Raw genomic sequence first — 26,817 nt, 5'->3', positions numbered from 1 at the left:
CCTAGTGCTCTGGGCGTAGATGCCGAGGGTAGTACCCCCTCTCGGTCCCCTGAGCATTACCGCCGCTTAGCCATTGCGTTCTTGCGAAAACTGCAGGCGAAATCATCGAGGGCGTGCTCCGAGGAATGCCAGCGTTCCAGTCTCTAAAAGTTGCAAAAAGCCCGACACGTGTCTGAAGGCGTTTTGGACGAGAACTCCACTAGACGCGATTGCTGGGGGCTTTCAAGGCGTTAGAGAGGGCCCGCGCGTGTTCGACCTCGCCATCGAGAGAAAAGCCGGGATGCCCTCTGCCCGGCTCCGTATGCTTCTTTCCACCATCCCCTTGACCGAGGAGCTCCACTCGTGGGTGGCCATCGCGCACCCTGAGGGCTAACCATGGGTGGAGAACAACAAGAGAGCTGGCCGGCGTGGACGAGGAGAGAAGTTTGCGAGGCGGTTTAAGAACCCCGATCTGGTGCGGCAATGCCTCAAGCGCGAGAACCGGCATCGAATCGTGAAACGGCACACGGGGCTCGACGCCATATCCGTCTTGATGGCTCTGGCCGCGGCGGAGTTCGACAAGCTATCCGAGCCTGTTCTGATCTCCGTGTGCGTGGCCCTGAGAGAGGACTTTAGCGCGCTACGAGCCTCCTTGGACGAGAGGTTAGCCTAGTATGCAGATTGCAGAGGGGATATGAGGGTGAATCTTTCCGTCCCTCGTGCGTGCGTCCTGGGGTCTTTGGCTGAGTACATTGTAGCGGAAGTTAACCACACACGAATGCTTGCGCAACAGCAGTCCAATGGTCCTCCACGGGGAATGAACGGCATGGCAGACTGGCTTTGTGTTCTCGCAGCTCAGAGCAATTCTGCCTCGAGCATAGCCCAGGCCGGTGAAATTCGGAAATGCATACTTCGTGGGGAGAGCACCGAGAGCCTGCTTATCGTATCGGGGGAAGCTGGTACAGCAGGCGCTGGGTACGCAGAAGCAAGGCCACTGGCAAAGGCTATGGAGATGCATGTGGCACCTAAAGAGCAGGCTGCCTCAGCACCTGTGCCGGGGGAGGCAATGGGCCCCGAGGTGGTGGTTAGATTTACTCGTTTAGCCCAGCGCTGGCAGCTTGGCTTTTCATATGACTGAGTGCTCCAGCATGGATATAAATACCTAGCCACATCTCCCACACGTAGCAGCCCATCTAGCAAAGTCCCTCTGCCGTTCGACAAACTACTCAACTTCCACTTACTACTTTTCTCCTGCCACAATATGGCCGACGTCGAGACCAACGCCTTTCCCAATCACGGCGACTTGGCCCAGACGGATCGGCCCTAGGCCTCGCTAACAAACCTAAAAAATCAACCTTACTAAGCCTCGAAACGCAGATTCTCACCAGGCGCATCGTCATACTAGACGTGCTATCAAGCCTGGACAACGCTCAGGAACTGGTCAACGCCGCCGCAAAGATCAACACGGTGATTCGCTGGTACCCCCCAGGAAGCGCAAGAGCTGCGAAACTTCGTGCACCATCGCAAGCAAGCAACCCCCTCCCCCCACCCCCGGGCGGCGGCCACCATCGAGGACGAACAGTTGCACTGGCAACCGAAGAACGAGTGGTAGGAAGCTGCGGAGAATGGGTCGCTCGACTGCTTCAAGCAGCTGGCGGTGAGCATCGGGGTGGAGCTTGACGAGCTCAAACGCAATGAGGACTTTGGGGAGTTCCAGGGGAGTTCCAAGAGGCAATGGCAAAGGTCATTGTGCAGGAATGATCGATGGTGATAGGGATGAAGGCATACGCGCGTGATGAGAAATTGGGCCTGGGAAGGAGGGCAAAGGGCTTAGGATGGCCCTGGAAGCGGCTGGAGGAGCAGCCGCCCATCGTTAAGACTGAGGGACCGTCTTAGTGTCGTATATTCGAACTAGACCAGTCGTTGGCTCTTGGCTGACCTGCCGCTCTCACTCCCGAACGAGTCCACTGCGTCTACCACAGCGCTAGCAGATCGAGCTTTTTTCCACAGCTTTGTAATCGGATGCAACGCTTTCAATGCGTTCTAACGATCGGCTGTTGGGTCTCCAGCAACCAATCAACGACGTTCTGGGCATAGTCATGGCAGCCCTGGACGTCCTTTGCGAAGTAGAAGCTGTCGATGTAGGACATGTGGAAGGTCTGGTCCTTCGGGTTGTAGTAGTGCACGTGCGCGACGGCTTCTCTCTGACAAATGGCAATCGAGAAGACGATGGCGTCGCAACTCGATTGAGTTCTATTCGGATCGATTTGTTCGAGTATCCACATCAACGAGCTGACGCGGTGGAAGCCGGCAGTGGCCAACTGGCCTTTAGCTCCGTATAGTGTGCCGCCGGTAGCTTCTGACTTGAGCTCAAAAAGGAAAGACGGGAACAGGTTTTCCCGTGTCGGTTGCGAGTACGGTCGAACCTTGGGATGATCTGCCACAGCGAGCTCGGCCCGAGTCCACTCAGACCTGAGGGTGGGCTGGAATCCCAAGTGGCGGTCAGTTTTGGGTGTAACGAGCGGGTAGTCGGTACTTCGAGGCAGTGGCTTGGAGGACCAGAGAATATCACGTCCAGGCGCAAGGGCAGGGTGGGCGAGGTTAAAGAGGGGAGCTGTGATGATATCCGACACCGTAGGTTCAGGGCTGTCCCAAACCTCCTCGATCTTCCGCCTAATGCTGGCCTTCTTGTCCTCTCCCAACGGTGGCGATGTACGCGCTTTTCGTACGTGCTTGGTGACCAGTTCCTCAACGTCCCGCGGTATCTCGGTCCCAAATTTGTCTATGACAATGCCGTTCATCTTCAGTGATCCACGGTACATAGGGCTCGATGTCTTGAGTCTCTCGGAAACCGCCGAGCCCGGCGCCTGGGTGCTCTCTGCATCCTGCTGCGACATTTGATCGCGACCAGCTTCCAATTCGGGAAGTTCCGCAATGGTTGGAATGACGCCACTGCCTTCGACCTTCTCTTGGACGACTCTCGATTGAGGAGTGATTTCCAGCCAGTGGTTGAGGAACCAGGTCCCCTGAGGCTCTGCTGCTCGAGGCTCCGCTACCCGAGGCTCCGACGCTGGTGGGGACCGCCGACGACGCTTGGTTGCGGACTGATCGCAATCGGGGTCGTCAAGCGCACGCTTGGAACGCTTCGGTTCTGACTGCGCCTTGCTGGGCTGCTTGCGTGCGTTGGGTTCCGCCTCGAATGGTGTCTGCGGTCGTTGCGAAGAGGAGGGATTGACGTGTTTGGACGACGCAGTGGTGGGTGCTAGTGTTGGCGGCGACGGTGCTTCTGGCTGGGCAGGTGGAGGAGCGGGCGGCGCTGCTCCGAAACGTGGACGACGGTGTCGTCTGGGGGACTCGGAGTCGTGTTCGCGCGCGCGCTTCCGAGAGTGCTTCATCGGGTTTGGCGGTTCGGCATCACGGCGCATGATGAAGGCGAAAGTTGTGGGGTGCAGGCGGGAGGGGAGGCTCGCGAAAGCTTTGGCCACAGGAGCCCCCACACGAGCCCCCACAGTTTCAGGGCCAATGGCGGCTGCGGAATGATTGGCTAAGCGCCGTTCAGCCGCGAGCGGAGGACTGGACCACGAAGTGGATATCAACGAAGACGACAGCTAAGTGAGGTGATGGTACGCGGAATTAATAATTGCAGGCCTCGGAATCTCTCCAAACAGCAGCTTGACCCTCCATTTCTGTTATATATCTCGGTCCCCTCTGTGCCTGCGAGGCCCTAGTGCGCTCATGGTCTGCGGCCGGACAGAGCCCCTTTGTTGCTCCTCCTATGTCCTGATCTTCGGAGGTATTCAGTTGCGCAACCTTGTGTCCCCAGTGGCCCCTCTGAGGTACTCGATCGCGTCCTCTACTTTGCCAGAGGCAGGGAACTGCTCTCGTTGTCGATGAGTCACATGGCCCTTCGAAATCCTTACATGTTTGCGAGTCGCAGCTGATATTCTACGGCGTCAACTGCTGCCTCTCGGGTCGGGAGCATGTGTGCTCTGGCCTGTATTTGAGTGCTCCTCGCCGACACGAACCGAGACGTACGCGGTTCTCTTGGCACATTTTAACGTCACGCACCGTCGTGTTGGGACTGAGGTCCTCGGATATGTCCAAATAGCAGCCATTGAGGATATTGGTGAAGACTGGAAATTGGTAGGTGTGGTCTGATGAAAAAAGGTTGTAACTTGACGGTCGAGACGCCCACCGGAGGCTACATGGGCCTGTAAAAGAGGGGATGATGTGGGCGTCTCTAGGAACTGCCATTTCAGTTGCCGACATTGGGAGCATTGGCCTCCCCATATGAGATGACGAAGAATAGCGAAACCAACTGGGGGCCGGCACTTCGCATAGGGTATCCGAGAATAGGAATGAGGTTCACTAGGCGGGCACAATAGCCTGTCCTGCGCTATACACCCACTCAGAGTCGCGCCTCATGCAAGTGACGGTTTGCAAGGGGGATAACGCAAACTATCCGTCAGCCACCCGCGCTATCGATATCTCCCCGCTCTTTGAAATGCTCAGACGTTATGCGAGGCCAGCGATGGACAGTTTTCAGGAGGGTCATGATGAGGAAGCGGAACGCTGCAAGAAAGGCTTGTCAGATAGTGTAGATAGCATGAAACATGGCTTTGGAGGCTGGAGGCTTTAATTATGACGGAAAAGTCGGGCTAGTTGAGTAGTACCCTGCGTCGGCGTTGCTACTGTATGCGGGGTGGTTCCGTGACAGGTTTGCCATCTTGTCTCTACACGACGTGCTCTGGATTCGCGAGATTCTGGAGATTCAGTGGGGCGTCCTACGCAGGGTCTGGACGGATGATCGAGGTGGTTCGGCGTGGAGAGTGAGAAGTTGGAGGCGAGCTGCAAGCCCCAGTGAAGATGAAACGCTCTGGTCCCTTGTTGGCCTGGGCTGCAGACCGCGACTCGCAGTTCATTGGCCGAGGTACCTCGGTTACGCATCAAAAGGCACATCCACCAGCACAACCTTCTCTCTCCGCGCTCTTTTCGTTCTCGGAGGCTTGAACAGGTTTACTCGAATGCCTCTCCGCGGCTGTCATCTTGACCCTGCAGGACCCTGCAGGATCTCATGCAATCCGTACCCGGAACTCAGCTGTCTTCCTCAATCCTGCCACGCAAGGCAAAACTTAAATCCCCTCTCATCTTATCCGACGATATGAGTCCGGTAGCTGGGCAGTGTCTTGGTGTTGTCGGATTGGGGGTGGATTGGACGCCCATTCCCGTATCTTGTCGGCTACTGAGTAGGGCACTGCTCTCCTCTGGTATAGAACACCGTTGAGGCCTATCGACATGCGCCACTCGGCTTGCGAGTCAGACAGCGTTCCCGTCTCTCCACCACGTGCGTGGGCTCAAAATACGTCAGCGACGGGAAATATCGAGTCAGGGAAGAAGTCGCGTCGTTCGCCCCCCAACGTAGTATAACACGCCGGGCCGTTGATAGGCCAGTAGGCTGAATGATGCAGTCTGAGGGGCAGAATGTCCCTGGCTGGCGGATTCTGATGGTTAGGTTCTGTGACGACAGTTGCATGAATGCGACATGCAGTTCAGTTGACCGCTTCTTATAGATTGAGCCATTGACGTCCTTCTGCTAGCACGGAGCGAGAAGTACAGGTGGACTTCCGGGCTATTCGAGGATGGTCACACTGCTCGTGCTTCAAGGTCAAGCTCTAGATACCCCTTGGTATCGATGGTGTTCAGGTACCCGAGCCAGCGGAAGAGCGCCGTCTCCAGGCCCAGACAACGCGACAGCTCGTCTGACAAGGGAGCCACGAGACTCCAACATTGGCATCTTCTGATTTCGTCCAATGGTGGGCTGCGCTGGCAGCCTGCCTACGCAACTTTTAACCGGAAGCCCGATACTGGGTAAAAGTAGTCGCCGAAAATGAGCGAGTGGCAGTCAGTAGAACCGAAGGTGCAGGTGCATTTCCTCGATACTCTCTGAAGGACTCTTACCCAAATCTCGCACTTGAAGTCAGTGGGCGTCATTGGCCGTCGTGAAGCCGCAGAGGTATGTCAGCTTATGGTAAGGCTCCAGACGGCCCGTGGTGGTGTAAGGATGTTCGATATGATAAGATCGACGCTGCTGATTCTGGGGAGGACTTCGCAGCCATGCATGCCACGCGAACCATGTCCAGGATTCGCGAAGGGGCGCCTTCTGGGCATGCAGGAGAGTTTTTGTGCTACGAACCCGGATAGCGGTCGGCTTTGCTGCTCGCTGGAAAAGGAGATTGACAGACGGGCCGATGGTTTTCCGATTCTCGCGGATCGTGCGGGGCAGGCAGCGTGGAGTCCATCAGCGCATGATGGATGTTACCTGGAGAGAAAATTTGCCTGGGCTATGAGATTATTTTTGCGGGAACAAGATGATGAGCCGGGGGGAGGACGCGCCCCGTATGCCTCCTCTCGCGGTTAAGTATAGGGCATAAGAACGCCTCCGGCGAGCGTGCCCCAATCACGGTCGCGATGGTGCGCCATAAGCCGGGAATCCGCCAGGAATCCTCTGGCGACGCCACGGGAGGGTTCGTTCTGCTCTTTCGACGGCATGGACACTGCCGAGACGCGACGCGATGGTCCGTCGATGGATGACTGATCGCCCTGTCCGTGCCGTGCCCGAGGTGGCTGCAGCGTTCGCCTACCCGCAGCTAAAGACGACGACAAACATCCTCCACAGTGAGCCATTGGCAGCGCCCGAGTGCATGCTGCCCCCAAGCCCGCGTGTAGCTCGCCTGCACGCCATCAGCATGGATTCTGAGATTGCAGACGCCTCTCGCAATGACAGGGCAGCGTACCCAGGCCGCCCTAGCACTTGTACGTGTGCTAGAAAATGGCAAGCTTCCTGTGCTGCCGCAGTGGCGCACGCTGTGCTATATGTATCTCGCGTCGTCGTGGGACTGTGAAGGTCTGTGATACTTTCGTGCTGTCCCCCGTACAGGTGAATAACGCGACAGCTTGCGTCCGCCCCGACCCGCTTCACACCCGTTCACAGCGAGCCAGCACGAGGAACCTGGAAATCGCCTGTCCCGAGTCTCTCAGCGCACCGCGCCCTCGTCACCGGCCAGGTACCAACAACGACCAGGTGGCACAACCCGCCGGCAGCTCGTCTACGTCGTCGTCCGGTGCTGTACAACGTTGCCCGGCAGGCCACTGTGATTTCCTTCTCCCTTTCAGTCCACTGTACTCGAATGCCAGGAGGTACATCTCACCTAGGCCCCAGCTGGCGTAGTCTGGCGTAGTTTGGCGTATCCCCTCGGGGCGGCTTAAGTTCACCCACATCCCGGAGTCGCTTTGTTGAAGAGAGTCACGCCATAGCAGAATTCACTGCGCGGTCTCGGCGTCCCTTTCACACACACTCCTCCGCCCATTGCCAAGAACCCTGGTGAGCGCTTGTGGCTTCCTACTTCGGCAGACCTGCGACTTCCCTTTGTGTCCTGCAGCCTTTCATCGACGCGCCCCACCAACAACACCACGTCGCCCCTCCCCGACTCCTCACACGAAGAGCATTGCCGTGTCAATAACCTCCTGCGTCGGCCGTCTTCAGCATCCCGGCGACTGCGCACGAGCTCGCCCGCCTGCGCGACCGGCAACAGCACCTCGCTGTCCGCGCCGTCCATAACTTCGACTTGCGGCCTTGTCTAGACCCCATCTGTCACCGTACACGGCCACAGCAACCCTCACCTCTACGACACCCAGAGGCTACTTCCGCCGTGTCGCAATGGGAGCCCTAACCGCTCGCCAGCTGGCGGCCATCCAGGCCTCCGAGCGGACAATGTCGATCCTCTCCATTGTCGGCTCTCTCTTCATTATCACCACATTTTCTCGATGGCACTACTTTCGAAAGCCTATCAATCGACTGGTCTTCTACGCGTCATTCGGGAACCTCATGTGCAACGTTGCGACTCTGATTTCGCTGTCCGCCTTGCCCAGGCCCCCAAATCACTTCTCCAGTCTATGTGAATTCCAAGGAATTCTGATCCAATGGTGAGTCGTTTCGCCATTCCAGGCTCCGCGGGCTGACTCGTGTAGGTTCATGATGGCAGACTCTCTGTGGGTCTTCTGCATGGCTCTCAATGTAATGTTGGTCTTCTTCTACAATTACGACTCTCGCCAGCTTCGTCACTTGGAGAAATGGTATCTGCTCTTCAGCTATGGGCTCCCCGGAATCCCTGCAATAGTATACATTATCCTCGATCATGTCGGGCCGCAGAGGATCATTGGCCCTGCGACTGTAAGTGCCCGCCGCAAGTGAGCATTGGACGCAGCTAACATGCTAGATCTGGTGCTGGGTCTCTGCTGAGGTCGAGTGGATGCGCCTCGCCTTTTTCTATGGACCCGTCTGGTAAGCTTGCCTCCAACTCCCGTCTGATATAAGCTAACGAGAATCTAGGGTCGTTGTCTGTGCCACCCTTAGTATATACATTGTGACCGGGCGCAAGATCTTCAAGAAGCGCGCCGAACTTCGGTCATTCTCCAAGAGAGCATCCGATCCAGAAGCCAAGGCCACTACGCTGTCCAACCCCTTCACCGCTGGCGACTTAAGGAACATCAAGGTGGAGACCGAATTGAAAGTGGAAACGCACACCACACTTGAGCAAGATTCCGCGCCCACAACTCTAATCTGCGGTAACGAGTCTCGCAGCTCTTTTGCTAGTACGAGGCACCTCTCCAATTCCATGGAAGCGTCAGGATCTGCCGAGCCTCGCTTCTCACGCGTGAAATGCGGTGCAAGCTCGCCTTTGGGTGCTGAGGTTACAGTGCCGAAAAGTGTGAATGAACCGGACACCGGGTACCGAGCTACTGCCTTCTCCACCAACCAGGTCAGCGGTGCAGAAATAAAGGCGCCTCGTTTGCTCTCAATCGGCACTGGCAATCCCAATCGACGCCGAAACGCGGCCATGGAAGGAAATGCGGCTGCCTGGGGCTACTTCAAGGTTGCCTTCCTCATGTTCACGGCTCTCTTTATTGTCTGGGTCCCATCGACCGTCAATCGGCTGCAACAATTCATTCACCGGGACAACGCGGTTTACGGACTCAACCTCGCATCGGCAATGGTTCTCCCATTACAAGGGTTCTGGAATTCGATGGTATATATTTCGACAACCTGGCCGGAGTGCAAGCGCGCCTTCGCAGAGACGATGGACTTTCTCTCAAGGGATCGCCGTGCACGGAGGCCTGTTTCATATGAGAACGACGTCGACTACAAATGTAATGCGAACGAAACGCGCGAATTTGGACCCGCGATCTCCCTCCACCGGATGACGAGCATTTCTGATTCGGAGTCATCGCATCTGCCCCGGGTCTCAAGCACAGAGATGATGAAATCTCCGGTCTCTCATCACGAGAGATGAACTGGGAAGCAATGCATGCTCTCATCTATGGCGTGCCATCTGGCGCTACAGCTCGCAGCCATACAATGCCCCTCGACAGTGCCGCCCGACTTTGAGCCTAATGTGCGATAGCGCTTCGTTGCGTCGGGTTCCGCAGGCGTTTATAGATGTCGTCCGGCTTGCACAGCCCTGTCACGCCGGACCTCGCCATGACGGCTTCGTCTGGCATGCCAGTTAGGCACCTGGAAACTTTGCTTCCATGCACATCATGGTATTTCCACTACTTTCTTTACGTCTTCACTGTATAAATTCCTTCTGAACACTTTACCCGTATGTAAGAGTCTCCTTCATACCCCTAGGCGAGGCATCTGGCGTTATTGTGGGAGGAGGATGGTTTTCATCATACGAACGTGATGAGGAAGGCGGCGCACACCTGCTATGTATATTTTATCCTCGTCAATCCATAACGATAGAGTAACTGCCACAACGTGACAGAGGAGCCCCGATGATGGGAGGGCGAAGGATATCGAGATCCATATCCGGAACTGAAAGCGAAGTAGTAGATGCGCAACCAGAGATCTAGCTAGTTTTCAAGGCAACCTTGCAATTGTCCGGCATGAATACGTACACGGATTGACGCGTGCATTGTGCTTCGTTCGTTCTACGTTACTGAGCATACGTGTACCCACCAGCAGCTATCACGCACACGTCTATAGTTGGTCCAGCTAAAGATTGTACCGTCACCATAGATTCGTCACCTCAATGTCGTGCGCACTCCCGCTCACCCCTTTCCGCCTGCACATCCCATCCCATCCCACTCAGAGCCTCCAAAAAGAGATCTTAAAATATCGCCGAAATCTTACAGCCGTCACCAAATTTCCGCAAACGCCACGATCGCGCGAGGCGCTGCGTAGCCCAGCAAGCCACATCAGCAGCCGTCCCGGCAGATCATACGATGAGAGAAGTTGCTTTTTCGCTCGCGAACCTTTTTTCGAGATTTTGTTTTCGGAAAGGAGAGATCAATGAGGACGAGGGTGTGGCTGGTTGTGTTGCAAGGATCGTGGTAGCCTAGGCGCAAGCGAGGAAGGCGCGATCCTTGCGAGAGGGATCGGGAAGGCGTGGCTCTCCTTTCTCCATCCATCCGACATTCCATCCTCGTGCTGAGGCCGATATTCTAGCAATACAATCAGCGACGTTCTTAATCAACCTCGAACGACTCCAAGTTTCTTGATCGCTCGTACGAGACAACCTGAGGCGCAACGCAGCGGGCGACCGAAGCCTTAGTCTCGCCTGCCCCTCATCGGCTTCCCTTTGCTGGCTTGTACCTCTTCCTCGTTTCCGCGCCCACACAAATCTTCCGCTATGTCTTTATTCTGTCTGAATTCTTCTTCTCTTCTACCTCCGACTGCGATGTTGTATCGCGTACCCCGCTTCATTCCCGAAGAGTTCAAGAAGCACTCCAAGGTGCAGTACGAGGTCGTGGAGCCAGCACCGCTGCCCCCGCGTCGCAAGCGCGACCAACTCACTCCGCCTCCAAACGCGGAGGCTTGCCAGGACCGGAAACGACCAAGTCTTCGCAGAGAATGCGGACGTAAAGAGCCTGGCCCTCGGGTAGAGCAGTCTCCCCAGGAGGATTGCTTGCTCCTACGTCGGCTCCCCGCAGAGATCAGGCTGCACATCTGGGAGCTCTTGCTCGGTGGCGACGTCGTGCACATTCTGGCAAAGGTCCACAAGCTGGGACACTGTGTCTGCCGCGGTGAAGAGACGGCGTGCGACGACTGCTATCGTGGGCGGATAACGAAGTCGCCTGCGATCCCCTCAATCCAATACTCCGAGCCTTTTGCACAAGATAGGCAATTAGAACACTGGAACAAGCTCAACATACTTCTGACGTGCCGGCAAATGTAGGCTCCCATGTCCTATTCCCATGCTGAAGAGAATTGCGAGCTGACCTCTGCAGCTATGCTGAAGCCATCGACATCCTCTACGCACATAACACGTTCCACTTCAACCGTCTGTGGGCGTTACATTTCTTCCGTCGGACGACGCTTCCTAAACGGTTTGCGCTCATTCGCAGAGTCATCATCCGCCATGCCTTTTCCAAAAAGCGCTTCGATGGCGCTGATGCCAATCGCATTACCTCCTCAACCTCAGAGGGAGACTGGAACGCCACTTGCAAGGCATTTCTTGCCATGTCTGGGCTGCGTGAGCTGCAGTTCTTAGTGGAGCCGGCTTTTTTTTTGGGTGCCAGTCGGCCTCACACGCTTATTGGGGCGTTCCAGAAGCTCAAGGGCATTGACCTGGAAAAGGAGGCCTTTGAGATTCAGATGAGGGTTGTGCGGGAGTGGCAGTTCTGGCCCGATGGCAAGGCCATGGAGGAAGGTCTGAACGCGAGCGGAGTGAAGTGTAGAGTGACCGTTGTGGACGATTCTTTATTCAGTGGCGCATAGGAAGCGCGGAGACTGGTTGTATACGTCGCGACCAGCTGCATGTTGTCACAGGAAGGCTGAGCATGAAGACTGGAAAAAGGAACAACGAGGCAAGCTCTGCCAAGCTCAGCCTTGCCCACGTTTGCCTGCATGCTAATTTACATACAGCCTCCCACGACCCCGCATTCTCGGGCATTCTCCTCTTAAGTTTCCGGATAAAACTTGTTAACAGCCGTCATGGCCCCAACATCTTCCAACGACCAAAAGTCAGGAACCAGCAGCAAAGCAGTCGAGTATCAACATTTTGTTGAGAGATTGTCTTCGAAGAATCCGCACTTTCGACCCTTGAACGCCTTCGTCTCCTTTCCATCCGCCAGAAAAGCAAGGATTCATGCGGTGACGTTCCTTCCTGATGCTTCGCCTGAATGTCCCAGGGTCGACGAAGACGATCTCGATGGGCACCTTGAGAAGGGATTCCATCATGAGCTCTACGTAGTTGAAGACCTTTCTCCGACTGCGCTCAAAATCCTCGGCGGGCATTGCAAGGTGGACGCCCAGTTCTTCCTGGATTACTTAGATACGGTTCTTCGCACACCATCCACGCCCAAGGAATCCAGAGAGACACGCTATGGGACTGTGACGCTCCCCTGGTATCGCCTCAGCGATATTGAGAACCATACCCCGGCGCTACGCTCAGTGCAGCAGTTTGCGAAACACGTTCATATACGCTTCATTGGCCCGAGAGAGTACCATCCCCGCGATACCACATCCACCGTTCAGCCGGTATCGATTAGTGAGCGACTCGATTCTACGCAAGACCAGAACAACATCGAGCGGATCGCCGGTGGACACAACCCAGTTCATGTAAAGGACCAGATACTGTGGCCCGTAGCCATGACTCGGCACTCTGCCGCCGTGTGGTTCGACGCAGGGACTCAATGGCGGAAAGGTAGGCCTCTCGTTGACACTAAGAATGTGTCGACTAACAGAACTCAGCCATCATCCTTCTTGATCCGCCCTTCATATTCTCGCAAGACAATCTCGATGCCCAGATGTCCAGATACCGCTCCTTCCTCCCACATTCCACCCCTGATGCGGAAGCCTCGTTTGAGATCGACACGAGAAATACGTATACAGAGTCTTTCATCCACTGCCTCAAGCGGAACCCACATCTGTGCAGGCAGCAACCGTCCCCTGTAGTTATCATCCAGGATCTCTACCGAATCATCGCATCGGAATGGGTGGCCGTGAACGCGTACCTGGAACGCGATCTCAACGCCATAGAGTGGCGGCTGGAGCGCGGCACTGCAAACATCTCCACGCTCGACATCTTCCTCGAGCAGATCTTTGTCATGCGGCGCCGCACACGCAAATATGAATCGCTGATTGACAACCACGTTCACGTCAACCTGCCCACTCACTGGCTCGACCCTAGCGAGCCTTCCTCTTCCGCCGCTGACGCCATCAGCTCCGACTTCCAGCAAGTCCGCGACCTCATACAAAGAAACAACGAGCGCATCGCACAGACCGTCTCCCTCATCACGTCCCTTATGTCAGTCATCGAGGGAAAGCGAGCGACGGATCTGAATCGTAGACTGACCATTTTGGCCATCGTGGCCACGGTGGCGGTGCCATTCAACGTTTTTGCCGCCGTGTTTGGCATGCAGACTGAGTATGCACCCGGTGGAGAAAAGTTCGGCGTGTTTCTGTGGTCAGCGACGGGTACGGTTGGGGCGCTGATGGTTTGTTATCTGGCGTCTTCTGTGGGACCGAAGCTGGAAGAGAGACAGCGGCGCTTAATGGGGCTGGGTTGACGCCTGTCGGCCGGTGTGAAGGAAATTTCCTCAGAGCTGTATTACTGGATCAAGTGGCGAGAGTCGGCTATTTGGGAAACATGTTTGCATCGCTTGAAGGCCTTAGGGAATAGCTTGAGTTTGACGTTAATAGCCTGCCACTAAAGTCGCGAATGCTCGGACAGAAGACAGAAAGTCTGGGTGCATATACCAACTATGACCTCACTATCAGAGGCTCGGACCTACTATGAGTGGAATACATCTCGATTTATCTTGTAGCAATATAATTTCTTACATTTCAAACGAGCCTGATGCTTGCTGCTCTTCGCATGGTGTTGAAGCCCAAAATGGCTAGACCGATCGGCACCGGATCTCGCGATCGCGGGTCAGGGTCTGTGCCACCAGATCTACCAACCATCTTTGTCTCTTCATGACGCACTGCTTCGACAATCTAGCCATGACGTCCGGGGATAAGAACGCAACCATGGCAGCTCTGACGGTTCCCTTTCCACTTTTTGAAGCCTTTTCTTCCAATGCGACGCTCACGCGAAGAGGAGCCCGGTCTGCCCACGACGAACATGGCGACCAACAGGAGGAGCAAGTCCGAAAGGAAGCGTGTCTTGGTTGTCGGCGCTGGAGCCGCTGGTAAGAACCCATTCAAGAGGTCGGAATATATACTCATCAGGTCCTCAGGAATGTCATGTGCTCATCATCTCGCGAATCACCCTGATAAGTTCGACGTGACACTTATCGATGCTGTGGATTACTGCGGTGGCCAAGCATTCTCGATCCCACTCGATAAAGAGCGCCATGGAACCAGCTGGTTGAATCAGGGAGTACAGGGTGGTAGCTGCATATTCCACCATACGATGACCATGTTTGCGCGACAAGGGTACCACGCAGATCCGGTAAAATTACAGGTAGGCAAGTCGATGGTTGAGGTCAGGATTTAATTGACAGCTGCAGGTCTCGTTTGGAAAGGATGATGTATTCTGGTCGAACGTGTTCCCGACGCAGCTCCTCGCCCGGCATCAGATGGAGATTAAGCGATTCAAACGAATGCTCACCATCGTTCGCTGGTTCGAATTGTTCTTCGCCTTGATACCCATCAAGATCCTCATGAAGATGTTTTTCTTCTCGGACGAGTTCACCAACACCGTTGTTCTACCAATGGTCGCGCTATTTCTTGGAACGGGGAATGCTACTCCAGAAGTGCCGAGCATTATCCTTGAGAGATTGTGTACCAGTCCGACGTATGGAATGTGGTATCCTGCGGATAAGCTGAGCGTTGCGAGTAACTTGCCTCCTATGGTTGTCTTTCCTAAGTTTAGCGATTTTTACGAGAGCTGGAGAGAAGATTTGGAGTCGAAGGGCGTGAACGTGCGTCTGTCGACCGAACTTACGAAGGTTGCGAAGAGAGACAAGGATGGCGTAATTGTTAAGCTGATCAAGCGTACCCCGACCTCAGACGCCCACAATCCAAATAGCGCATGGGTGCCCCAAGAGGACGGTAACGTGGAACCAAATGCGCAAGAAGTTGAGGAGCATTATGACGAGCTAGTACTTTGCGTACTGTACGTTTCCAATTGACTGAAAAGAAATCGGCATTGCTGACGGGCATTAGTGCCGATACTGCAAAACGCATCCTCCAACCTACAGCTTCCTTCCGCGAAAAGCGCGTCCTTGGGTCTGCCAAATTCTCCGACGATATCACCGTCACGCATTGGGATAGCGATTACATGAAGAAGCACTACGAGAACTTCTACAATCCAGAGCAGGTAGTGGCAACTCTCTCCGGCGTTGACCAGACGACTCGCGTTCAGATGGCACAGAAGTCCTTCAAGCCTATGTACTACATCAAAATGTACGATCAGGATCGCTCAAAGCTCGAAATGTGCTTCGACTGCACCAATTACCAGAGCCAGTTCCCGCCCGAGGTTTCCTTCGACAAGCATGTCTTCCAGACCATCTACCTAAATAAGCACAGAGACGGCCATCTGTGGCCTATCGACGAGATCGAAGAGAGCAAGATCATCCGGAAGGATTGGTGACACCAGCTATGCCATTCTTGGACTCATTACCTATTCGTCGTGCCATGGATGTGGCTTCTCCAGGGTCGTAAGCATACTAGGTTTGCCGCGGCCTGGACTCTGGTTAACGCTCACGAAGTCGCCGTGATGAGCGGCATCGCTGCAGCAGTTGATCTCGGCGCCACGTATCCTGAAGACCTCGAACGAGACAAGTTTGCTTTCCTCAGCTTCCGGCTGTATTACCTGCTTGCTTATGGGAGATGGCACCGGAGAAAGGCGAAGAAAGAGGGTGAGGGGAAAGATTGGGCAAGTGGACTGTATGGCAGCGTGTATCGGGGGCCTGGGGTTTCTGACACTGAGCGGCTGACGTGGAGGAAGGAGAACGGAATTAGGGGCTGACGGACCTAGGAGACGGAGGCATGAGCGGAATTTCAGGATACATGAGTTTGGATGTTCCCGTCACCGTCTTGAGGTATCAGTATCTGCGACGAAGTTGATATGGTGCTAGACTCAATTAGGCATGCATTACGGCGCTATACTGGATTTCGATCCCAGTCCACCTGCAGCCCTACGCTGAGCAATGATGATTTTGCAAACGGACCACATTGGCGAGCTGTTTTGGCCTGATGTCATGCAAGGGTCGTCGATTTCCAGCAGGGCATCGAAGGGACGCCTGAAGTTAACTCCGTCCAAAGTCCGGCAAACTCCCTTGACGTGACTACGAACCATCAAATCGCATGACCGTGGGACTTTTGTGCAGCGAGTCTCGGGCTCGGGAGGATAAGTATAAATGGACATTTTAATCACTGCTTCTCTTGCGGCAGCAAAGACAGTGTTCAGGCTTCGATTGCCTTCACCACCCTGCGAGATCACATCACTTCCCACTTTCAGAAAAATCTGATATAGAAAATGGCGCCAGTTACCAAGCTAGATATCGTCTTCGGAGCCATGACCTTCGGTGAGGAAGGTAAGTTCCTCATCCCATCCATATCCCTCCTTTCCCTAACGCCCATCCTTCCTCTTCCCTTGACAGACACTGACCTCCACAGGCAAAGAACAAGTCCGCACCTCCTCCCTCTCCGACTGCGCCGCTATCCTCGACACCTTCCAATCGCACGGCCACTCCGAAGTCGACACCGCGCGCTTCTACGGCGACGGCACCTCGGAAGAGTACCTCGGCGCGCTGAAATGGCAAGACCGCGGCATCATCATGGACACGAAGCTGTACCCCAACGTCCAAGGCATGATGGGGCGGCCGGTTACGCACCACAACATCCCCGGCCTGCGCGCCGGGCTGACCGCGTCCCTGAAAGCGCTGAATACCGAGAGTGTCGATATGTGGTACCTACACGCGCCGGACCGCACGGTGCCGATTGAAGAGACGCTGCAGGGGGTGAACGAGCTGTACAAGGCGGGCAAGTTCCAGCGGTGGGGCGTGAGCAACTACATGGCGTGGGAGGTCGCCGCGATGTGCGAGATCTGCGATAAGGAAGGGTATCCGCGGCCGAGCGCGTATCAGGGCGTGTACAACGCGCTGCACCGCTCCGTGGAGCATGAGCTTTTCCCTTGCCTGAGGAAATACGGCATCGCGTTCTACGCTTTCAATCCGCTCGCGGGCGGGTATCTGACGGATCGCTACCATCGCGACACTGCGGACGCGGAGGTCGAGCCTGGCAGCCGCTTCGATCCGAAGCGCCTCCAGGGGAAGATGTACCGCGCGAGGTACTGGAATGATGCGTTCTTTGATGCGTTGGAGATGCTAAGGCCGGTGCTGAAGAAGCATGGCATTAGGGAGAGTGAGGCGGCGCTTAGGTGGATGATGCATCATTCTGCGTTGAAGAGGGAGAACGGCGATAAGGTGATAATTGGCGCGAGCTCGCAGAAGCAGCTGGAGATGAATTTGAAGGACTTTGAGGCTGGTGAGCTGCCAAAGGACGTGGTGGAAGCGTTCGATAAGGGTTGGGAGATCTGTAGGGGTGTGACGTGGAAGTACTTCCATTGATTGCAGGTAATGATAGCTGATAACCAGGCGATATGAGCCGTATACTTATCCAAAGTCGTCGTCCTCCTCATCCAGTCGGAATTCCTTCAGGGCTGTTTCTCTTTCCCATCAATCTCCTACTCCACCTTGACTGAGTTCCATAACCGCAGCTTCAGCGTCATGGGCCGGCAGCTCACCTCCTGCGCTTCCGTCCACGGTAAGTAACTCCACCTCCTACCTGCCCCCTGATCTCTCGCAACGCACCGCCCCGCACGCTGCTCGACTCGCAAGCTACCATCTGAGAGCACGACCACACACTCGCCGTACTCGCCAAACTCCGGGTCCACGCTGCGGAACTTGGGGGGGAGACCTCCATAGTTGCGGACATCCAGGACGTAGTCGCCCTGATTGAGAGGCTGCGGCTCCGGGTACAGGGGATATGACAGGGGTTCTAAGACGGTCAGCTCAGTGCTTCCGAGAAGGGCTTCATTAGCTGGGTACATACCGCAAAGCCGGCCATCCCTTGATCGCGGCAATCCCAATCGCAGTAGCCGGATCTGATCCTCGCAGAGGAAGTCATGCGGAACGCCGTACATATCGCAGTATCGCTCCCACTGAACTTGGCTCCTCATGTAGAGCGGAGGCCGGTCACCCGGTCGCCTCATCCGGCGCGTCATGACCTGCCGCGTAGCCGGCCGGCGAGGAAGTTCTTCCGTGACCACGTGGGGTGGGTTGTGTAGTGTCCAGACGCGTGATGAGAACGGTTCCTGTTGGAACCAAGAAGGGCGCCAGTGGATGGTGCTGTTGTCGTTAAAGCTGGTCAGGACGAGTAGGTCTTGCTGGAGTCGCTTGAGGCGTGGGTCGGCTTCGACCATGTCCTGGGTCAGGTTCTTTGGGATGTGGGGGGTGGTGTTGAGAGTTGCTGAGCTGATGCTCTCTGGAGTGGAAGCCGTAGATTGCGCAACGAAGTTGGCGGTTTTCGACTGTTCTGGGGTCGTTGGCGCCGAATACGGCGGAGTGTCGCGAGTGTCCATGATGAGTTGGTCTGGAAGCGGTCAACGCTGTTCCAAAGCGGCCAATAATAATAATGCAAAATTCGATGGTGCTTGATAGATGTGTACTGTCGAGAAGTTGACGAAAGTCTCAAGAAAAGGTGTGCGATAATTCAGGTGGCTGGGAGCGGTGGTGAGTGAAGTGTAGGGGTAGTCGTGACCCTTTCACCGTGGCGAAGCGATGTTCGGGGTGGTCCGAGACAATAAGAAGCTTGCAGAATATGCGCACGGGCGGCTGCAGTTTGCTGGAAACCGAAGTGGGTCCAATCATGGATTGTTGCTATTGTGCGCGTGACGAATAGGGAAGTGTATAGAGTAAGAGTGAGTTTAGTGAGGGTCGCGAGTGAAAGGTCCTCTGATGTCTTGCAGAGTCCAGAGCGTACTTCTGTGCTTTAAAAGGAACGATCATATGAAACCTTGATTACCCGATGCTATGCATATCAGTAGGTTGATTTGGGGCCGCGGCCTTTGTAGTAGTGAAGAGGTATGTCTTGCGACCTTTACTTGTCGACGCAATCTCTCCATTCCCGCTGGTGTTCTGACCCTGAATGACATCTTGACATAGAGGTGATCTGCTGAGCGCTTTCTTCTGGCTATTCTTTAGAATTTGCTGTTGCATTTGCACATGTCTAAGAGACGAAATCGTCGCCTTGAGCTGCCTCATAAGGGTAAGTGTCCCTTGGAATCTGAAGAAGCTCTAAGGCACTTGATCGCCCCAAGGATCGCTGAACTATGGCTGAAGTAGGTCCTAGGTAAGAAGACGCCTTCGGGTGACCGAGTAGTCCCCCTAATTGGGGCGGCTCAAAAGTCTATCATTCAGCGCTGGAAGTTCAGCTTCATGAAGGCATTTGAAGACGATGATCGTAGCGCATTATGTTGTCCTGTAGATTGGTCGAGTCTTCCCTTTAGGATCCGAAATAAGTGTTCATCTGCAGTCAATTAGCGGACGGACTAGGCTCGGGAGTGGTTGTAGGGCATACCTGGTAGAGTGAAAGAAGATCGCGACAGAGCTACCTAGGTATTCTTCGATGAGATTCTAGTCAAGACAAGGGGGAGGGAAGTTTACTTGTAGCAATCGAGACTCTTTGAGCATCGGATGATCTCGTGTCAAGGACATTCTAGACATCTGATATCGTCTGACGCGTGGTTGACGCGATAGGACGCGTTTCAAATGTTGGTGTCGGCGTCGGTGCGTAGAATCCTCCGAAATATCACAGTTTTCCTCGTATGCACCCTACACCTTTCTACCTAGAGTAGAAAGAGTTGCGATACCGAGCAAGGGTAGTAAACGTGGATTGGGTGATGTATGGAAGCTTGCCAGCGGGGCGTATTAGTGATCAGGTTTCCAAGGTTGTTAAGCAAGCCTAGCCGAGTCTAAGCCCGACTAAGACGAATAAGCACGGGCCTACTCCACTCCTACGGACGTCAATTTGACCTTATATAATGCCTTTCGCCCTCCTCTCGTCTGTTATCATCCTCTTCAATCGGCAAACATGACACCCAACTACTCTCTCTACAGCATCCCGGTGTACTGGGTGCTAGCTCTCTTTCCGCACGCTTACGCGGTACGACTTCCCCCTAACTCCACTTCGCATTCGCTAGCTAATACGGATCTCCAACCAGGTGCAAACTGTCAAGAATGCAAACAACAAGAAATGGAATAATGCCAACCCACGCGGTCTGGACACGAACGCCCAGTACCAGAAGACTTGTCCCACCGAAGTTTATGCGCGATTCGAAAGAGCTGAGGCAGCGCATAAGAATTTGTTGGAGAACGCGCCGCTGTTCATAGGAGCTGTTGTTGTGGGCAATATGATGGGTCTTCCTGCTGGTATGGTTTGACTTTTGTTTCCGGTCCCGCAGTCCATATGCTGCTTGCGCTCGCTTTCGGGATCGGGTGTGTATATCGAACCGGAAGAAGGGTACTAACCGACCTTACAGATACGATGAACAACGCAGCTGGAGCTTACCTTGGTTTGCGCGTCGCGTACATTTTTGCTTACATCGGCATCACCAGGCAAAAGTACTCGTATCTGCGCTCGATGATCTGGGCTATTTCGACCGGTGTTCTATTCCGGCTGTTCTGGAAAGCCGGAAACAAGCTTACAGCTCAGGGTTAAGAAAATACAGAAGACCGATTCTCTATGCATATTCTATCCCCCATGCCACCTTCTCATCATAATAAAGTCCCAGGAACCCACACAAGATCTAATGACACCGGTGCCGTTCATCCCTGCTTCTGGCCGCGGAGACGCTCATCGAGAGGAAGGATCCCGTTCACTCCACCCGAGGTCTTAACTGCGCCTCCGAAAATTAGGTTGTCGTAGCCCGCCATGACTTGAAGAGGCACGGAAGAATCGACAAAGTGCTGATGGTCGGCAGTGTTGGCAGGATCGTTGAACGCGTCCATTAGGAACCTTTCAAACGAGGCGTAATTCTTCGCGTGAAACTCGGCGATACCGTCGTACGGCGCGATGGCCATACCGCCCATATCCAACAGCGGCTTGATCATCTCGCGATGTTTCTTCAGCTGATGGAACTGCAGAACGTTAGAGAGAGACTCTGAAGCTCCGATCGGGCGCACTTCCCTGGACGTATCGCAGGATCTCGCCACCCACGTCGTCAAGGGTCATGGTGAGGTCAGCATGGACAGTCTTCCAATGCTCGTTGACCTCTTCCTCCGTCGCATTGGGCTTCATTCGGAAGAGGATGAGGAATCGAAAGTAAGGCTGCTCGAAAGATCCGCTACCAGGCGCCAGTTCGCTGAATGCGTACATATGCGGAAATCTCTCGACGGTAGTGTTACCGCTAGTGCGCTTTGAGGCCTCGGTCGACGGTGCAGCGCTTGCGGAGGCGGCGAAAGTGGTGATGGCCAAGAGGCCTTTGAGGAGATCCGAAACACGCATATTGTTGACAGGTCGGATATGCGATCAAGTCGCTCAGCAAGGCAGAGAATATGGATGATAGGGAGCTGAGGCACTTGCAACTGTGGAGACAACAGCAGGAGAATAGGACGCACTGAAGTAAGAAGAGGTCTGTTGAGCGAAGAATGAAGAAGCTCGAGTCCGATGCCGCGGAGACCGCTACTTATACTATGCTTTTCGGCACTGACTCGGAAAATCGGCATAGTCGCGTGGAGAGATACGCATGAAGACTCTTTGCTCATTTCCGCTAACGCCGCCCAGGAATGTGCGTATGGATGAGGCGTTTGGAGGCACAGTGCAGGGGCTGGGTGAGGCAAACGCTGGTCTCACGCACACGATTGGAGCGGAATCCGCGAAACTTACCGACGAGCCAACTTTCCTAGTATCTGACCTGATCACTCTCCGCCTTCAGGTTGGATCTGTTTCTTGTTGTTGAAGGGGAAATGAGGCGGGGTTGGCCATGGAGGCTAGAATAGGGAGAACGGGAGATGTGTGTAACAGTGGCATGCGGCCTCCATTAATGCGGTGAGTTTAGAGTCCGGGTCTTGCACGATTCGTTCTATTTTGGTAGCCCAGCATACCCGCGGGAACCGTTCACGCTTTATCACTGACCGTTGGGGATGGCCGTATCCGTGACAGTCTCAAGTACGCTTGTTCACGAGAATAGCGGTGGAGATAGCGCGCTTTAAAGCCATGATCTTTCCTTGTACGCTTGAGGGAGGCATAGCTGTTAGAGTCTATCGCAGTGTCGAGCGAATTCTTAGTGCTTTGAATGATAGAACCGTAGCTAGGCAGGTCTAAGCTCTCATTTACGCACTTGTATTTCACCTGTTCCTTATCCTCATTTTTTCCAGAATGGGTATCTCCTCCTCGTACACTATTCGACGAATCTTTCATCGTATTCTCTTCTCGGCGTCAAGGGTCGCATCTGATTGGTCGGATGATATCCTCTGCTTAGTAAGTATATTAAGACCACGTCGAGGTAACTTATGCCAATCCAATCTTCCGAAAGGTTCCGGACATCGCACATCTCCGGACGAAATCCGGCAACCCACAACGCATATAGGTTTAACCGCTTGATCATTGCGATCCGAGCCAGCCCGTAGACTCTTCGCACTACCTTCCCAAGTGCAAGTATGGCCTCTCTAATACACTACTTCAAGCGCACCTATACAGCGCTCTTCAACCCACCCGTGGCCCTGAAACAGGACGACGCGCTCCGCTTTGGGATACTCGGAGCTGCCAAAATCGGGTGAGCCTAGCACGCGTCCAGCACCCAACGTCTTATTAGCGAAGCTAAATGTCGCAAAGACCCCAGGCCTTGATCATCCCCGCGAAATCGCATCCTGAAGTTATTGTAGCCGCAGTCGCGGCCCGCGATCCCAAGAAAGCCGAAGCGTATGCCAAAAAGCATGGCATCCCCGTTGTGCACAAGACATATGACGGTACGTAAGAACCGCAATGAGTAGGGTCGGGTGAATAGCTGCTCACGTGATGCAGATCTCATCGCCGATCCGAGCATCGACGTTATCTACAATCCACTCCCGAACGGGCTGCACTACGAGTGGACTCTCAAGGCATTGAAAGCGGGTAAACACGTCCTTCTCGAGAAGCCTTCCGTCTCCAACGCCGAAGAGGCGAAGTCGCTTTTCCGCCATCCTCTCCTAAGCAAGCCGGATGCTCCGGTCTTGTTAGAAGCTTTCCACTATCGCTTCCATCCCGCCTGGCAGACCTTCCTTACCCTCTTCGATCCGAAGGATGTCGAGGAGGCTGAAGCAAGGAATGCGGTCCTAGCTGGGTTGATGCCAAGGAACGACATCCGCTTCATCTACTCGCTTTCCGGTGGCACGCTGATGGATTTCGGGGCCTACGCGGTGAGCAGCACGCGTGCCGTCTTCGCCGCGGAGCCGACAGCCATCAAGTCTGCCACATATCGCCGTATGCCTGACGGCTTCGACCAGCAGTGCGACGAGGCTATCTATGCGACCTACGAGTTCCCAAATGGCGGCATTGCGAAGATATTAGCAGATTTGCGGATGACTGGAGGGTATTGGTTTCCAGCACTGACGAAGAATTGGCCGAGCATGCGGCCCCTGCTGCCTGAAACGACGGTCAAATTGAAGGAAAAGAATGAAGGGACTGAGAAGGGCCTTGATAAGTGGATACAGAAGACTATCGTGTTCCACAATTATATGGGCCCGCATGCGTACCATCGCATCGATATTGTTACAACCACCCGGTTCAAGAGCCCGCAAGACGGAAGCGTCGTGAAGATGGAGAAGGAGACCGAATACAAGAAGGCGTACAAGTGGCCGACGAGCGGGGAGAGTAAGAAGGGAGAGGAATGGTGGGGCACGTATCGGTATCAGCTCGAAGAATTCGTGAATCGTGTTAAGAAGAGGAAGGGATCAGGTGTCTGGGTCGAGCCCGAGGATTCGATCCGGCAGATGGAGGTGATCGACGCGACATATTTGAAGACTGGCTTGCCGTTGCGGCCGACCAGCAACGCCCTGGAGGTGGCGAGTTAGTGGTGGCGCAAGACCATGGCGATTCTCAACATAATTCGATCATTTGCTTTCGTTCCTCGACACGATGGCTGTCATCTCCTCCGCCCCAAACGCCTTTCCTTGTTCCAAGCAAATACGCAGCGGCCCATAGATAGCAGTCGCTGACGATCTTCTACCGGTTCTCACCAACGCGTCGCAATATAAATGGGGTCCTTACGCCATCAATAGCAAACACTGGGTCTCCTTGAACACAAATGCCGCTTGTGAAACCAACGCTATTTGTGGTCTTAAATAAATGCCGTCTCCCCACTTCATGATAGCCTGATCGATTGTGACCAGGTCCTGTAGATTGTCGTCCACTACCACTTCCACTGGTGTGCCATCCAACGAGTAGGACCGATATTCTGCGTCTGCTATCGGCGAAGAACCGGCCGGCTGAGCCAGTTGATGTCCACTTGGTAGTCGGACGTCGGGTGGTTGATACATATGAACACTCTCAAAGCTTGTCGATATATTCGGTACATGAGGCCAATCTAGTGGTTTCGTTCGCTGACGTCGTCCTATAGAGCAGCGTGAAAGAGCAGCGTGAAAGAGCAGCGTGAAAGAGCAGTGAGGTATAAGAGGGCGGAGCAGCATTTGCAAGACGGAGAACTTTAATGAAGCACGCGAAATGTGATATAGTGATCTCTTGGAGATACCGCGTCTAGCTCGGACATCGGACGCTGCGCATTCGTGATGCTCTTGTCTCGCTGAGAGTCTTGGTATGTGAAGTTGTACTCGTCTTTTAGTCGTCTTTTGCGGTGCTTGCTATGAGTCTGTGCTTATTTGCGGCGTAGATGTTTTAAGGGAGCAGCGCACCGTTTGTTGGCGTTCTGTTGTCAGTTTTCCGCGAGTGATGCAGGGGAAGCGAAAGAGGCATTGATATCGGCATTAGTTAAGTCTGGTTGAGAGAAGCGAGCGGTCTATATATCGCAGCCTTGTTTCAACGGCAAGAGGATGCCAGAGTGCTAGATTACGTCGGCGCTCACTTGCTGGTAGTGACTGGGAAAAGATGCAGGGAAACAAGAAAAAAGCGGTGCTTTCGTTACAGCTTGATTGAATGGCGCACCAGATGCGCTAGCAGCATCGATTCTAAATGATTTCCAAACGAGTAAAAACGACGTTTGTCCCATAAAGATACTGCGACATCGGTATGCGGAAAGGCTAGCATTAGCAGCCCAGGTTGATTGTCTCCAAAGCCCAGGCTTCTCATCAAAGTTTCTAGTACATGAGGCGCTCTTTGACCAGCTTATGCTAAAAGGCGCTCATCATGTGGCCTCAACCTTTTCCGCCCTTATCCGGGTTTATCTAACAGCAAGCGAGGATCGATTCTCCGAGAAACATCAGAGTCCGCCGAAAACGCTGGAGGTTTGGTTGGCAGGCGTCGCATCAGGGGCTGCATTTGGTGTGGTGCCTGTGGTAGTCGTTGTGATCATCTCGCCATCTAGATGTTTGTCCCGGACACGCCCAAGATCCTTCACCACCTCGTCAACAGTTTTATACTCCGACTTCCAGCACCCTTTGATTATCTCCCCGAGTACTAGTGCGCTGGTATCCGGGAAATCTCCTCTGGAGAAAAGCTTTTCAAGCCCAGAGTCGGACCTGTCATGGTACGGCTGCTTTGCCGTCTCCACCTCGTAGAGCATTGAGCCGAGTGCGAATATCTCAGAGTGAACTGAAGGCTCGTCCTCGGGAAGGTTCGGGTTTTGAGATTTTCTGCTGGGTAGCACAGTTGGAGAGGATCCGTCAATAGATGACCCAGCAAAGTCAGATAATTTTACATTTTCGTTCCAGTCAAGTAGCGCATTATGAGCGCCAATATCCACTTGCATCACACCGTGTGAATGGACGTAGCTGAGTGCTTCCGCCAGCTGGAGAGCCCAACGAAGGACATCTCTGAGAAGGGGGGCTCTCCCAGCGTCGGACAGGTCCAAGAGTCGTTTGCGTAAAGGGTATTGGAGACGTTCGAAGACAAGCTTTCCATTTTGTTCGTAGAGAAACTTGGTAATTAAGGGGTGGTGGCCTAGTCGTCGGTAGATGGAATGCTCGATGTCAACGGCTGCTTGATTCTTTTTGCCGAGAGCGACCTTAACAACGGCTGAGTCGGAAATCTTAAAGACGACGCCAGAGACGCCATGGGCGATAGCCTGAAGGCTCCATATATTCTCGGGGATAGGAGGATATGCCATCTCCATTAGGGAATCGGGGAACCTGGATTGGATATGGAGGTGTGTAAGGTTAACGATTGGACTTTCTGCTGCTCCGCTTAGTAATAGAAGGAAAGGAATCGCGCTAACTAGCCGTGTCGGCCTTTCGCGGCCCTTAGAAATGATCCTTTAAGACCACACTTCGAAAGGGTAAGGATGAACATACTTTCTATGGGCGTCTTGCGCCTCTTTTCCTCTATGCTCGGGGAAACGACGTCTCGATAACACGGGTGGAAAGCTTGTGGGCGGCCAGGTGGGCACAGAACGAGGCGGCAACTGGTGGTCGGAGCCAAGCGTGGGGCGGGACCCACACTGACTACGTCGTAACGTGGCCTTCTCCCACCATCCAACCATCTATCCATCGTCGTCAGATCTAAGATCCTACAGTTTAATATCGAAGCAATCGCATGCAGCAGCACCATGGCCGAGAAAGCTCCGGATGGTGGCGGTGATGGTCCAAACTCCGACGTCGTCGAAAGCTATTCAGTCTTCAGCATCTCACGCGATTGAAGAGTGGCACCTTGGCGCGGTCTATTATTCTTGATGC

General features: G+C 54.3%; 14 protein-coding genes across 14 annotated transcripts; 9 read left to right on the top strand and 5 right to left on the bottom strand.

The window, feature by feature from the left end:
• Positions 1-532: 532 nt before the first annotated feature.
• Positions 533-1,306, top strand: BU26DRAFT_500171 (uncharacterized protein; the record flags this gene model as incomplete). The annotated part of the gene is made up of 3 exons (XM_033826481.1): positions 533-588; positions 667-1,063; positions 1,127-1,306. 3 exons carry the CDS (start codon positions 533-535, stop codon positions 1,304-1,306), a joined length of 633 nt encoding a protein of 210 aa, XP_033689415.1.
• Positions 1,307-1,828: 522 nt separating this feature from the next.
• Positions 1,829-3,417, bottom strand: BU26DRAFT_137709 (uncharacterized protein). The gene has a single exon (XM_033819775.1). It carries the CDS (start codon positions 3,402-3,404, stop codon positions 2,013-2,015), a length of 1,392 nt encoding a protein of 463 aa, XP_033689414.1. The 5' UTR covers positions 3,405-3,417; the 3' UTR covers positions 1,829-2,012.
• Positions 3,418-7,696: 4,279 nt separating this feature from the next.
• On the top strand, positions 7,697-9,329 carry BU26DRAFT_559104 (uncharacterized protein; the record flags this gene model as incomplete). Its single annotated transcript, XM_033832660.1, has 4 exons — positions 7,697-7,962; positions 8,008-8,209; positions 8,256-8,320; positions 8,369-9,329. 4 exons carry the CDS (start codon positions 7,697-7,699, stop codon positions 9,327-9,329), a joined length of 1,494 nt encoding a protein of 497 aa, XP_033689413.1.
• A 1,389-nt stretch (positions 9,330-10,718) lies between these two features.
• Positions 10,719-11,758, top strand: BU26DRAFT_559103 (uncharacterized protein; the record flags this gene model as incomplete). The annotated part of the gene is made up of 2 exons (XM_033832659.1): positions 10,719-11,212; positions 11,269-11,758. 2 exons carry the CDS (start codon positions 10,719-10,721, stop codon positions 11,756-11,758), a joined length of 984 nt encoding a protein of 327 aa, XP_033689412.1.
• Positions 11,759-12,731: 973 nt separating this feature from the next.
• Positions 12,732-13,803, top strand: BU26DRAFT_137672 (uncharacterized protein). The gene has a single exon (XM_033819774.1). It carries the CDS (start codon positions 12,790-12,792, stop codon positions 13,549-13,551), a length of 762 nt encoding a protein of 253 aa, XP_033689411.1. The 5' UTR covers positions 12,732-12,789; the 3' UTR covers positions 13,552-13,803.
• Positions 13,804-14,108: 305 nt separating this feature from the next.
• BU26DRAFT_559101 (uncharacterized protein) lies at positions 14,109-15,581 on the top strand (the record flags this gene model as incomplete). The annotated part of the gene is made up of 4 exons (XM_033832658.1): positions 14,109-14,175; positions 14,224-14,450; positions 14,497-15,104; positions 15,155-15,581. The coding sequence occupies 4 exons, from the start codon at positions 14,109-14,111 to the stop codon at positions 15,579-15,581; spliced, it is 1,329 nt and encodes a 442-aa protein (XP_033689410.1).
• A 126-nt stretch (positions 15,582-15,707) lies between these two features.
• BU26DRAFT_559100 (uncharacterized protein) lies at positions 15,708-16,057 on the top strand (the record flags this gene model as incomplete). The annotated part of the gene is made up of 2 exons (XM_033832657.1): positions 15,708-15,849; positions 15,969-16,057. 2 exons carry the CDS (start codon positions 15,708-15,710, stop codon positions 16,055-16,057), a joined length of 231 nt encoding a protein of 76 aa, XP_033689409.1.
• A 330-nt stretch (positions 16,058-16,387) lies between these two features.
• On the top strand, positions 16,388-17,599 carry BU26DRAFT_447185 (Aldo/keto reductase). The gene is made up of 2 exons (XM_033824648.1): positions 16,388-16,527; positions 16,610-17,599. The coding sequence occupies exons 1-2, from the start codon at positions 16,470-16,472 to the stop codon at positions 17,560-17,562; spliced, it is 1,011 nt and encodes a 336-aa protein (XP_033689408.1). The 5' UTR covers positions 16,388-16,469; the 3' UTR covers positions 17,563-17,599.
• Positions 17,600-17,678: 79 nt separating this feature from the next.
• On the bottom strand, positions 17,679-18,575 carry BU26DRAFT_537225 (uncharacterized protein; the record flags this gene model as incomplete). Its single annotated transcript, XM_033831398.1, has 2 exons — positions 17,679-17,992; positions 18,047-18,575. 2 exons carry the CDS (start codon positions 18,573-18,575, stop codon positions 17,679-17,681), a joined length of 843 nt encoding a protein of 280 aa, XP_033689407.1.
• Positions 18,576-20,086: 1,511 nt separating this feature from the next.
• On the top strand, positions 20,087-20,713 carry BU26DRAFT_417899 (uncharacterized protein; the record flags this gene model as incomplete). The annotated part of the gene is made up of 3 exons (XM_033823226.1): positions 20,087-20,158; positions 20,217-20,424; positions 20,535-20,713. The coding sequence occupies 3 exons, from the start codon at positions 20,087-20,089 to the stop codon at positions 20,711-20,713; spliced, it is 459 nt and encodes a 152-aa protein (XP_033689406.1).
• Positions 20,714-20,820: 107 nt separating this feature from the next.
• On the bottom strand, positions 20,821-21,499 carry BU26DRAFT_537224 (uncharacterized protein; the record flags this gene model as incomplete). The annotated part of the gene is made up of 2 exons (XM_033831397.1): positions 20,821-21,132; positions 21,212-21,499. 2 exons carry the CDS (start codon positions 21,497-21,499, stop codon positions 20,821-20,823), a joined length of 600 nt encoding a protein of 199 aa, XP_033689405.1.
• Positions 21,500-22,653: 1,154 nt separating this feature from the next.
• BU26DRAFT_416819 (NAD(P)-binding protein) lies at positions 22,654-24,045 on the top strand (the record flags this gene model as incomplete). Its single annotated transcript, XM_033823177.1, has 3 exons — positions 22,654-22,769; positions 22,829-22,962; positions 23,018-24,045. 3 exons carry the CDS (start codon positions 22,654-22,656, stop codon positions 24,043-24,045), a joined length of 1,278 nt encoding a protein of 425 aa, XP_033689404.1.
• Positions 24,046-24,141: 96 nt separating this feature from the next.
• Positions 24,142-24,846, bottom strand: BU26DRAFT_137628 (uncharacterized protein). The gene has a single exon (XM_033819773.1). It carries the CDS (start codon positions 24,658-24,660, stop codon positions 24,238-24,240), a length of 423 nt encoding a protein of 140 aa, XP_033689403.1. The 5' UTR covers positions 24,661-24,846; the 3' UTR covers positions 24,142-24,237.
• A 345-nt stretch (positions 24,847-25,191) lies between these two features.
• Positions 25,192-26,300, bottom strand: BU26DRAFT_514317 (kinase-like protein). Its single transcript, XM_033827809.1, has one exon. It carries the CDS (start codon positions 26,256-26,258, stop codon positions 25,407-25,409), a length of 852 nt encoding a protein of 283 aa, XP_033689402.1. The 5' UTR covers positions 26,259-26,300; the 3' UTR covers positions 25,192-25,406.
• Between the last annotated feature and the right edge of the window lie 517 nt (positions 26,301-26,817).

The sequence above is a fragment of the Trematosphaeria pertusa genome (assembly GCF_010094035.1).
Source record: "Trematosphaeria pertusa strain CBS 122368 unplaced genomic scaffold BU26scaffold_2, whole genome shotgun sequence".
Classification (NCBI taxonomy): Eukaryota; Fungi; Ascomycota; class Dothideomycetes; order Pleosporales; family Trematosphaeriaceae; genus Trematosphaeria; species Trematosphaeria pertusa.
This window is presented reverse-complemented; position numbering and strand designations above follow the sequence as displayed.

Coding starts and splice junctions, on each gene's coding strand:
- BU26DRAFT_137672 (XM_033819774.1), top strand. CDS start 12,790: ATGTCCAGATACCGCTCCTTCCTCCCACATTCCACCCCTGATGCGGAA.
- BU26DRAFT_447185 (XM_033824648.1), top strand. CDS start 16,470: ATGGCGCCAGTTACCAAGCTAGATATCGTCTTCGGAGCCATGACCTTC. Junction 16,528..16,609: donor CATGACCTTCGGTGAGGAAG/GTAAGTTCCTCA, acceptor TGACCTCCACAG/GCAAAGAACAAGTCCGCACC.
- BU26DRAFT_137628 (XM_033819773.1), bottom strand. CDS start 24,660: ATGCTGCTCCGCCCTCTTATACCTCACTGCTCTTTCACGCTGCTCTTT.
- BU26DRAFT_137709 (XM_033819775.1), bottom strand. CDS start 3,404: ATGCGCCGTGATGCCGAACCGCCAAACCCGATGAAGCACTCTCGGAAG.
- BU26DRAFT_514317 (XM_033827809.1), bottom strand. CDS start 26,258: ATGGAGATGGCATATCCTCCTATCCCCGAGAATATATGGAGCCTTCAG.